The sequence below is a fragment of the Scyliorhinus canicula genome, chromosome 8, assembly GCF_902713615.1.
Source record: "Scyliorhinus canicula chromosome 8, sScyCan1.1, whole genome shotgun sequence".
NCBI lineage: Eukaryota > Metazoa > Chordata > Chondrichthyes > Carcharhiniformes > Scyliorhinidae > Scyliorhinus > Scyliorhinus canicula.
Window position 1 is genome coordinate 113,783,543 of NC_052153.1, and position 12,849 is coordinate 113,796,391.

General features: G+C 45.5%; 1 protein-coding gene across 1 annotated transcript in view; it reads right to left on the reverse strand.

The window, feature by feature from the left end:
* Positions 1-12,849, reverse strand: part of LOC119970453 (colorectal mutant cancer protein-like) — a 306,036-nt gene that overhangs the window by 90,002 nt on the left and 203,185 nt on the right. The window contains 2 exon segments of the mRNA XM_038805079.1: positions 1,342-1,482; positions 3,731-3,879. Coding sequence (XP_038661007.1) covers positions 1,342-1,482; positions 3,731-3,879 — 290 coding nt within the window.

Genomic DNA, 12,849 nt, shown 5'->3' on the forward strand with positions numbered 1-12,849 from the left:
GTTAAACTAGAAAGAGTGCAAGAAGAGATTTACGAGGATGCTACCAGGACTTGATGGTTTGAGGGACTGGATAGGCTGGATAAGGAGAGGCTGGATAGGCTGGGTCTTTTTTCCCTGGAGTGTAGGAGGCTTAGGGGTGATTTTATAGCGGTCTATAAAATAATGAGCATAGTTAAGGTAGATAGTCGACAATTTTTCCCAAAAGTAGAAGAGTCTAGAATTAGAGGGCATAGGTTTATAAAAGAGACCAGAGGAGAAATTTCTTCTTGCAGAGGGTGTTGATCGTCTGGAATGGGCTGCCAGAGGCAGTGGTAGAGGCGGGTACAATTTTGTCCTTTAAAAAGCCCACTGTTCAATGGGCAGTTAGACAGTTACATGGACAGGGGTGGGTATAGAGGCTTATGGGCCAAATGCAGGCAAGTGGGACTAGCTTAGTGATAGAAACTGGGCTGCATGGACAAGCTCGGCCGAAGGACCTGTTTCCATGCTGTAAACATCTATGACTCTGTGCTGCTCGCAGTAATCTTTATTAGTGGCACAAATAGGTTACATACTGTGAAAATCCCCTAGTCGCCACACTCCAGCACCTGTTCGGGTACACTGATGGGAGAATTCAGAATGTCTAATTCACCTAACGAGCACGTCTATCAGGACTAATTTTGTATTTCCTTCATTTATGAACTTTCACATTGAGAAATGTAGACTTAAAGGAATACTAAAAACAATTGAAACCTTTAATGGAAAACACCTTTGAATTGTGTACATTTTGAATAAAAACATTGCATTTTGCACATAAATGTTGATAATGCTTCCACTGAATACTTCATAAACTAATGAAAATTGCATTAAATGGTGCCTTAACATGTTTTGAGATTTTAGAGATACAAGGCTTGTGCACGACAGCAGCTAAGTTGGAGAATATCGGAGGTGTGCCTCAAGATTTTTATAGTATGAAGTTATACTGTGACAGATAAAAGGATGTGAACCACTGGCAAAACAATTTCCTGTCGCCTTGAAACTCTTTTCTCTTCAGAAAATTAACCAAATTCCCCTTTGAAAGCTGCGATTGAATCTGCCTTCATCACCTTCTCAGGCAATTCATTTCAGATCCTCACCACTTGCGTAACAATATTTTTGCCAATAACTTTATATCAATGTCCTCTAGATCTCAATCTTTCCACAAATGGAAAGAGTTTCCTCTCTATCTGCCCTGTTTGACCGCTCAGGACTACAGGAGGGAGAAAAAGTCAAAATATCCAAATTAACATTTAAAAACAAAACTGAATATGTTAATGAGCTAAGTGTATTAGTAAAACTGGTTTCAGTATTTTCTGTATTTACCTGTATTGCAGTGCAAGTCTTAATGCTGTACTATTGGATTCATATTTACCAACCAGCATACTCATTCTTTCAGCATTGCTTTTACATTCTTCCAGCGTTATAGTTAGAAGGTCATTCTGTGATTTTAGATGTTCAATTCGACTACAGAAGAAAAAGACAAAATTCAACATTATCCTGAATTTAATTAATTAGCTGTTTTAACCCAAGTTATTGAACAACTCCAAACCCATAACCACAATCATCTAGAAGGGCAGCAAACACATGGGAACATTACAACCTGGAATTTCCCCACAATGCTAACTTGAAAATATGTTATTGTTCTTTCACGGTCACTGGGTCAAAAACACTAACACCACATGGACCACAGGAGTTCAAGAAGGCAGCTCACCACCACCTTCTCAAGGGCAGCTACGGACAGGCAAATGCGGTCTAGCCTGCAACGGCAACATCCAAAGAATGAATTTTTAAAAACTATCATGGAACAATTAATGAAGCACAGAAGTTGTGATACCAAAAAAACAACAGTTTACATCTGTTAATTTTTTTTTCCAATTAAGAGGCAATTTAGCATGGCCAATCCACCTACCCTGCACATCTTTGGGTTGTGGGACTCATGCAGACACAGGGAGAATGTGCAAACTCCACACGGACAGTGACCAGAGGCCGGAATTAAACCCAGGTCCTCGGTGCCGTGAGGCAGCAGCACTAACCACTGTGCCTATCAATGCTGTCCAATAGCTTATGTTTCTAAAGTGCCGTTACATAGTAAGATAATCACGGTGCTTCAAAGAAGCATTAGTATTAAAATCTTGCAGCAAAAAAAAGGGGCCATTTGGCCAGTCTTGCCTATGCTGGCTCTTTGAAAGGTCTGTTCAACTTTGTCCCTAACAGCAAATTTCTCTCCAAACTCTGAAAATTACTTCCCATCAAATACATCTCCAACTTTTCAAAATTTCCTGTGGAATTTAATTCCATCACTCTTTCGATAGTGCAGATAACAACTCTTTGAAAATATGCTCACGTCCCTAGTTCTTTTATTTAACACTTACCAGAGGATACAGATTTTTCCAACTTGCTCTATCAAAACCCCATAATCTTGAAAACCTCTATTTAAGTATCCCCTTAACCTTTTCTGCTTTAAGGAGAACAATTCGAAAATCTCTATTCTCCGTTATAACCAAATTCCCTCGTTCTTGGAATCATCTTGGTAAACCTCTACTCTATCCTCTCAAGATCTTGACACGTGATGCCCATAATTGTTCACAATTCTCCAGTTGAGGTTTAGTCAGTGAATTGCAAACATTTAGCATGACTGTCTAGCTGTATATCCAATACCATTATTTACAAAGCCAAATATCCCATATCTGAGATATGATCCGAGATTGATCTGAGACTATTTAGCACAGGACTAAATCGCTGGCTTTGAAAGCAGACCAAGGCAGGCCTGTTCAATTCCCGTAACAGCCTCCCCGAACAGGCGGCAGAATGTGGCGACTAGGGGCTTTTCACAGTAACTTCATTTAAAGCCTACTTGTGACAATAAGCAATTTTCATTTTCATTCCATACACTTGTGTAACTGCCAATCAACTTACTTTGCCATCTGCAAGCATTTGTCAACATGCACCCACAGGTCCCCCCATTTTTTCATATCCCTCAAATTATTACCATCTAGGTTATACGGTATCTCTATGTTGTTTTCCAAAATGCATTACTTCATACTTATCCACTTTAAATTGCATCAACCAGGTGTCGATAAACATAAATATTGGTGGCGCTACACAGAACTCTCCAGAGACAGACAGCTCACAGTTGCCACCTGCACAGCCCATACAGCTTTTCTCAAGAAGATCGTGTAGGCTGTGCAGGTGGTGATCCACTCTTCTGGCTGACCGTGGGGAATTGAAAAAATCTGTGAAGTATTACTCCAATTACTGTGCAAATGAAATGTTCCCCCATTGTCTTTGTGCAAAGTTAATAATTACAACATCCATAGTGCACCATTTTGTTCAACATTGTTGGAAAGAAATCTACATTTCATTTAGCTTCCAGCCCTTCCCCATTTTGTCAGTCTTACATGCCCCCTTTGTCAATCAAGCAGATGGTAATCTATTCCTAAACCTTTGCTAATGGCAAACTGAACCAAGTGATCGAGATAGACATGCGTTATCCACTTCCCCACCTCAACCTTAAAGGAAGCAGGATCCAAGAATGCACAGCTAATTACAGGCATGATCATTTATGAAGTTGTGCATGGGGTCAGAGGAGCACTTTGTCAGTTGCAGCCAGATCATGTAGTATCAAGCTATACCATTGGCACTGCTTAACTAAAAATAACTATTTTCTTCACTGTTCCTCTTAAAACTAACTTCAAACAGTTGAGTGTTTTACCTGTTCAGTCTTTCAGTTTCCACTTCAAATTCACGGATCTTGCTTTCAGAGATAGCTGAACCATGCGAGTACAGAGTCTGAAAGATTTCTTGAATATTGGAGCAATCTTGCAAAGAATGCGCGAGATGTTCTGCCACACTACTGGACACCTGTGTAAGGCAGAACAAAAACTTTATCTGATCTTTGTGAAGTATGCCATTACATGCAGATGCATTAAATCTTAGTGAAATGTTACCAGGACAGCAGGCTGATTAAACAACAGCATTACGGAGGGATATTCTAGATTCTAATGGATTATCGAGCAATAATTATTAAGGCAGGAGGACAGAAAACAATAGACATAAGGTACTGGACATTTTTTTAAAACTCTTCGCTTTTTATTTTTCACACACTGAAAACCAAAATGCGATTTTGTTCTCTCTTTTGCCAACAACCAGGAAAAAACCTGAACTAATGCACACGATATCTTAACATTCATTTGTTGACTTGTTCGTTGATCTCTTGTGGCACTGCACAAAATAATCAAGACATAATCAAGAGGATGGAGTTGGATGGATTGGAAGTGGATACAGTAAACACAGGTAGGGGGACTGGGGAAGGGGGGGAGGGGGCGAGAGAAACAAAAGAGGTAGAAAGGATCATGGATGGAAGAGAGGCAAGGAGCAAAGTGGGCAACGGAGCAAAGTGGGCAAGGGAGCAAAGAAAGGTTATGAAGAAGAGAAGGCGAGAGGGGTGAGGGAGGAGAGAGGTATAGGAAGGTATTAGAGGTATTAGACAGCATCCCTATTAAGAAAATTCTTGAAGAGAAAGGGTGGGTCTGATGACAATGGTAAGAAAATGCAACCAGCTGTAATCTAACATTACATGGCATTCTGCTGTTTCCAACCGATCACCAAACATCGTGTTGACAGTACTCTTTCATAGATTATAGATTTTACAGTGCGGAAGGAGGTCATTTGGCCCATCGGGTCTGCACTGGGCCTTGGAAAGAGCCCCCAACTCAAGCCCATGCCTCTACCCTAACCCCACAACCCAGTAACCCCAACTTAACCTTTTTGGACACTAAGGGCAATTTAGCATGGGCAATCTACCTAACCCGCGCATCTTTGAACTGTGGGAGGAAACCGGACCACCCGGAGGAAACCCACGCAGACACTGACAGGACGTGCAGACTCTGCACAGACAGTGACCCAAGCTGGGAATCGAAGGAGCTGTGAAGAAACTCTGCTAACCACTGTGCTACCGTTAAAATATAGTATCTTAAAATTCTTAGCTCGCTCACTATTTAAAATATATTACAGACATCAGTAATTAACAAAACTGAGAGCCAATATAAATGTACCATTGAAAGCAGGATATGTACCACAGATATAGTCTACTTGTGACAATAAGCGATTTTCAATGGGATGCTGAATCTATTTTCTCAGTACTATAACTGATCCTGCTGCCCCAATGCAAAAGAGAGAAGGGTTGGAGGACTCAGCTTGTGTGGGCAAAAAAAAAAGCATGGTTTCCTCTACTGATTGCAATCCAGTGACCCTTACCAAAAGTGTGCATGTGGACATCAGATTGCACTTGTCTATAATGTCTTCCATGAGACAAAGCCTACTGACACTCGTTGACAAGCTCTATTGACATTGGGCTGACAAATCTTCTTGAATTTGTAATGGAAGTCACTTGCAAAAAATGCTTATAAAATAACAGTCTGCACCTTCAGGGGAGATGGAACAAATGAAAAAAGGGAGACGTGAGACATGCACTCTACTTAGTTTGATTTGCCCTTGGCTCACATTAATAAAATTACATGAGCAAACTGCCGCAGATGCTGTAAATCTGAAATTAAACACAAAATGTCAGAAATATTCAGCAGGTCTGGTAACATCCGTGGAGAAAGAACAGATGAAATGAAAGACCTGAAATGTTAACTCTCATTTCTCACTCCACAGTACTGCCAGATCAGATGAGTATTTACAACATTTTTCTAACTGTAACAAAATTACATGTTACATTTGTTTTTAATCAACTAGTCTGAATGGCCCTGAGAGTGGTGGTAAGGTGAGTTAGTGAGTTAGGGCACGACATAGACAAACATCTAATTCCAGGATATGTACAAACCAAACTTGTGAAGGGAGATAACCTTTTGTTCTTGTAGATAGATATTCATTAGTTACCCTATTTTACTTCACAGGTGTGCTCATTACCTGAACACAAACCTAATACTACTTTTCAAACCTGAAGCTGGAGTTGCTTTCCAACATGTCTGCAACCATCAACAGGGTTATCCATATATTCTGCTCCCTAAAACACTGCCCTTCAGAGATATTCCTGCTTTCCATGGAACCTACATGAAATAATTTGCCTTTACATCTGCACAATTCATTAAGCATTAATCATAGCAACATTTAATAAAACAATGCTTCAATTTGCAATAAACATTTTCCAATCAAAAATCCGAGATCCTAACACCGTTCCTGCTTAACAAAAAGCACCCACTGTAAAATTTCTAAGCTTCGACAATATGCTGTCACGATTGCTTTGATTAGCCTATGTAAATTGTGTTCAAAATGTAATATGTTTTCAATAGTCTCAATCATTCTGATTTGATTAAGTTTTATTCTAAGTTTGACTCTAAGTTTACCAAACTCCTTCCTGTGTTAAATTCCAACAGACCTGTTTAACATTCATTCTTTTCTGAAACAAAGTAATCCTTTCAGGCTGAAAATCCCTGTGTGGGGAGGACATAAGTCAGGTTACCAACAGCCAGGGGAGCAGAAATCTGGATAAAAGCAAAACCAACTGGCTTTTGAGTCAATTTGTTCTCTGGCTTAAGCTGGACAGTGAAGAGTTAGGTAAACTTCTCATCACCACTCCACATACAGCTACAGTTTCGGGAGCTGGAGGAAAAACAGCATGGTGTGGCGAGTTGCCAGGCTGCCACAGGAATTCTGCACAGTACAAAACTCAAGGTGTAGAAGTTTCAACAAATGCTGAAATTGAGCATGAACTGCGTGTGTACCTGCCAAGGACATATTACTGATGTTGCAGTGCTGGGGTACCGATTCCAAAGGGGACAGATTCTCTCCAACTACAGGTCAATATTTTCCTTAAAAGAAAAATAATGGACAATTTGATGGAAAAGTTTCTAAGCGTGGTAGCAAGCTGGAACAACCACAAGCTTTCCAATACTCAACCTGGCGAGGTCGTCACTGATACCAAATGCTAATTGGTCCACTTAACGAGGCTCCATGGGCCTCACACCGCAAATGATGGTCCTGCTGGCTGATTCACTGGGTCAGCATCCACAACTGCCCGCTAACAAGGGGGAGCTGCGCTGAAACCAATCCCACAGAGCAAACCCCACACAGAACGCAGTCAAGCCCCACAATTCGGTGATGCCAACCTGGCCAGCATGTTGGACGTGATCGAGTCCAGACAGGATGTCCTGTTGGCTTGAGGGGCTTGGAGGGTCAGCCACAGGGCAGGCAGTGTCACCTGGGAGGAAGTGGCAGCGGCCGTCAGCTCGGGGAGTATCACCAAGAGGACCGGCACCCAGTGCCGTAAGATGATCAAAGATTTCCATTGTGCCACACGGGTGAGTTGGCACCAGCCCTCAGGTATTGGCCCAACCTGCCAACCAACCCCCCACCCCCTATCAATGATGCACCTAGCACAGCAGACGACCATGCGCCTGGCACAGCCCCCAGCCAGCACTTTACCGTGCCCGGCCCACCTATGTCCAGCATTGTAGCCTGTGCCTGCACCCTCCCACGCACCCATTCACAGTGAACAAAGCGTGCAGCTCACGATGCCCTCTCTGTGTCTCTGAAGGAGATATTGGCCCACAACAGACAGGAGAGGGCCAAGATGGCTGGCAAAGTGCCGGACATCAGAGTCCTCAACTCCTATGAGGAATGGGCCCTGGAGAACAGAGGCGTGGCCGAGGACAGATCGACCACCGATGTTGAGGCTGGCGCAAGTCTCAGAGGTAAGGATCCACCAGCCACCACCCAAATGACCTGACACATGCGAGATGTCAACGCCAGACAGAATGATCCTTCCCTCCAAATGACCACATTCTCCCACAGGATCTTCAGTATCAACCCATCTGGGGTGGTCACCCCACCTGCCTCCCAAGAGAACACCTTGGAGGGTAGTGCCGAGGAGGCCACCATATATGCGGCACAGCTGTCATTCCCACCCTTCACCAATGCAGGAACACACACCTCGGTGGATGACAGTAGTAGACAGGCATTTGAGGTACATTCTGTTGAACACCACACAGTTGTTGGTGCACATTAGGTGGAGGCACAAATGCCCAGACGAGGCAGCAGTCGGAGGTCTGCTGGATCCCTGGACCCAGCTGGGTCCCAGTCAGATGCTGAGTCTCTGTACTAGGTTTACCTGGAACTGTTCCAGTCGATAGGATGCGAGCGTGAGATTCAGAGTGGAATGTCAGCAACACTCCAGCAAGTCCATAGCTGGCTGGAGGAGTCCCAGAGGCTACAGGCGCAAGAGATAGTGCAGGCAATGCATGGCACTGAGGCCAGTACTAGTAGGGTGGCGGCTGCAGTGGAGAGCCTGGTGCACGTCAAGAGAGCCCAAGGCATAACTCAGTCACTGACGGCCATGGCTGAGGGCCCCGGCAGAAACTCATGGGGACGTCTCCCAGTCCCAGTCGGACTTTTCTGAGGCACTGCGGAGCATGTCCCATTCTCAGCCTGAGAAATATTGCTCCCCTGGCATGTTATTCTGTAATGTGGGACAACCTCCAATCCCGTGGGCATGGTGGTCTGGATTTTGCACCCCCGCTAGACATACCATGTGCAGGTGATGGGTGTGAGCGAGCACTCAGCAAACATGCAGGAGTCAAACTATGGCACAGATTGAGGAGCACCAGCACTCAGTTCCCAGTGGGTTATTACCCCCTGCCTTCAACAATGACCCACTGTCAGTGCTGACAGTCCCATCACCCTGGAGCGATGTTACAGAGCTTGGGAGAATGGAACAGAGTAGCTGGGAGGGGGTAAGAGATGAGATGACAGACAAAGTCACGATCTATGAGCACAGGCCGAGGATGAAGGCCTCACTTCCCTGGCCCTCCGGGATTGCTGGACCTTTGCCGCTGCCGCCTGTGCTCCATCCTCCGGCTGGTCCTGAACGTCTTCCCCGGGCTCGTCCTCCAACCCCTCCTGTCCCAGCGCCTCCTCGTCCTCATCCTCTGAGGTGTAAGCATGTTCCTCCCCCTCCACCACATCATCCTGCTGCTGTTCCAGAGTACCACAAAGCAGGTGACTCTCTTGGAGGTGCACTGGAGTTCACCACCAGAACAGTCGAGGCATCGGAACCGCATTTTGAGCAGTATAATGCACCATTCATTGACAACTCGGGTGGCTGCATGGGCCTCGTTGTATCGGATCTCTGCATCGGTCACCATCTTTCGTACTGTTATCATCAACCAGGGCCTCAGCGGGTACCCCTTATCCCCCAAGAGCCACCCCGTCATCCTGGGGTGGGCCTCAAGGATGCAGCTGTCGTGCATTGTCCATGGGAAGTGTGCACACACGTGCATGATCTGCATGCGGTGGTCACACACAAACTGGATGTTCGGGGTGTGGAACCCCTTCCTGGTGATGCGAGGCACTCCCTGATGCCCAGTTCACACAAGGCGACATGCTTGCCATTTGTTACGCCCTGGACTTGGGACATCCCAAGCAATGGCGGAGAATCCTGCTGCCCGAGGTCAAAGTTTATATAGTTAGCTGCCTGGGCAAACAGTGGACCCCTGACCTCATGGATGCACTTGTGAGCTGTAGCTTGTGAGATGCCGCACAAATCCCCGCTCGAGCCCTGGAATGATCCTGAGGAGTAAATGTTCAGGGTTGCGATGATCTTGACAACCATCACGTGGAGCCAAGTCTGTGAGGACATGGCACAGGTGGCACACCGTGCCCTTGTGCGGCACACACTGTCCGCTATCTGTTCACAGGACCAGTGGCGCCTGCACACCTTGGACCGTTGCCAGTCTCTCCCTCTGGATCCCTCCCTGGCCTTTTGGGTGGCTGGGTCCTTCAGGTGTCGGGTGGGGCCCAGTACATGGGCCAACGCCTCAAGCATCTGTTGACCGCTGCTGCCTCTGCCTTCTCCGGCGTTTGGCCGCCTGGCCTGCCAGCAGCACTGCGATGGCAGCTTCCGCGGGGTCCAAAATATCATTGATCTTGTGTAACATCTGTAAGGAATTGGAGAGGGTAACAGAGAGACAATCAGCAGTGTCTTCCACCTCGGGACCCTCCAGTCCCCCATGGCTCTCCCCCCCCACACCCCCCTCAGGGTGCCATCGAACACGCCCTGCCCACTCACCCCCGGCCGCAGTGAGGGGCCCGGTCAGCGGACTCCAGACCCTGTATCCCTGATACCTGTTTGTAATGTTACCTGGACTGGGCACTGGTCCCCTCCACGGTGCACACACGCACCCTCTGGCTGCGAAAATGACCTTGGTGTTGGGGCCCAGTCCCTGGGTGTTTGGATGTTGGCTGCTGCGTCTATGGTGTAGCTTCCTGCAGTGTTCAGGTATAGTGTCCAGGCCTCACAGTCTGATTGCGATGCTAGGCAATAACTCCCACATGCCATGTCACGCCTACCCATGGGAATCCACTTGGGAGCTGTGAAGTGCTCACTTAACTACGATTACCAATTCCCTATTAGCAAATGCCTTTAGCTGCACGACCAGAGGCCTCTATGGTCAGTGTGAATTTTGGTTGGTCAGTGGGACAAATAGGCGAAGCTGGAGGTGCCTCCATTATGGCTACACATGACCCAGAGGATTGCATGGGGGACCCGCGCACCACCACCACTCCAGTCCAGGGCAGCGCCCCCCCCCCCCCCCCCCCCCAAACTGGCCTTTCCGCCAGCTTCACGTTTTTAAAAAGTAGTACTAATCGGTGCCCACATGACCACTTGCTAGGGAGGCGGATAGATCACAGGAGGTGGTTAGATAGGGGGTCGTCCCTGTTAATTGTATGGAGATTGGTTTTAATTGGTGATTATTGGTTTCCCACCACACCACGGCAGGATTCTGTTCTTGCCAAAGGTGACAGCTGGTTAGTGAACCAATCGGCGCTCAGCATGTTTCCTGACTTTGGCCTCTACCGCGATAAACAGCTGCATCGCGCTCTCGCTCATGCACAATGTGGCCATTAAATCGCACCAAATATATCTTTTTATTAACTTCTTCAGTCCAATAAGGACCTCTGTCATCTCATTCTCATTTTCCTGCCACCTCATGGAGGTGAACGCCCTTGTAAAAGCAAGGCTCAACCATATTGATAATATAAATAATCCTATCCCTGGGATTTGGGACAGGGCCAGTCATTTGCAGCAGGTGGGCATGAGTGCCACTCAATGGTACCTTCAATGTAAAGCACAGAATTTTAGCCTATCTAGGCTAATTCTTTTTTGTTTACCAATTTTGTTTTGGAACTTGTCCTCAAAATTAGTGGATTCAGATCTGCACCTTCAAACTCTTCAGTTATGGGAACCATGAATATATATAAAAATGATTTTATTTATTTAACCTGGCATTCAGGAAGAAATGTTCAGAAGTTTGTTCATGAATAAGAACATAAGAACTAGGAGCAGGAGTAGGCCATCTGACCCTTCGAGCCTCCTCCGCCATTCAATGAGTTCATGGCTGATCTTTTGTGGACTCAGCTCCATTTTCGGCCCGAACACCATAACCCTTTAGTCCTCTATTCTCCATCCGTGCCACTACTTTACCCGTAACTATCTATCTTTATCTTGAAAACATTTAATGAAGGAGCCTCAACTGGTTCACTGGGCAGAGAATTCCTTGATTCACAACCCTTTGGGTGAAGAAGTTCCTCCTAAACTCAATCCTAAATCTACTTCCCTTTATTTTGAGGCTAAGCCCCCTAGTTCTGCTTTCACCCGCCCGTGGAAACAACCTACCCGCATCTATCCTATCGATTCCCTTCATAATTTTATATGTTTCTATAAGATACTCCCGCATCCTTCTAAATTCCAACGAATACAGTCCCAGTCTACTCAACCTCTCCTAGTAATCCAACCCCTCAGCTCTGGGATTAACCTAGTGAATCTCCTCTGCACACCCTCCAGCGCCGGTATATCCTTTTCAGGTAAGGAGACCAAAACTGAACACAATACTCCAGGTGTGGCCTCACTAACACCTTATACAGTTGCAACATAACCTCCCTAGTCCCTCTAGTAATGAAGGACAAAACTCCATTCACCTTCTTAATCACCTGTTGCACCTGTAAACCAACTTTTTGCGACCCATGCACTAGCACACCCAGGTCCCTCTGCACAGCAGCATGCTTTAATATTTTATCATTTAAATAATAATCCCTTTTGCTGTTATTCCTCCCAAAATGGATAACCTCACATCTGTCAACATTGTATTCCATCTGTCAGACCCTTGCCCATTTACTTAAACTATCCAAATCCATTTGCAGACTTCCAGTATCCTCTGCACTTCTTGCTTTACCACTCATCTTAGTCTGCAAACATGGACACATTGCAGTTGGTCCCCAACTCCAAATCATCTATGTAAATTGTGAACAATTGTGGGCCCAACACTGATCCCTGAGGGACACCACTAGCTACTGATTGCCAACCAGAGAAACACCCATTAATCCCCACTCTTTGCTTTCTATTAAATAACCAATCCTCTATCCATGCTACTACTTTACCCTTAATGCCATGCATCTTTATCTTATGCAGCAACCTTTTGTGTGGCACCTTGTCCAAAGCTTTCTGGAAATCCAGATATACCACATCCATTGGCTCCCCGTAGTCTACCGCACTGGTAATGTCCTCAAAAAATTCCACTAAATTAGTTAGGCACGACCTGCCCTTTATGAACCCATGCTGCGTCTGCCCAATTGGACAATTTCCATCCAGATGCCTCGCTATTTCTTCCTTGATAATAGATTCCAGCATCTTCCCTACTACCGAAGTTAAGCTAACTGGCCTATAATTACCTGCTTTCTGCCTACCTCCTTTTTTAAATAGTGGTGTCATGTTTGCTAATTTCCAATAGGTTTTATAGGTAAAATTAGTACATAACCAGATATTTATAGACC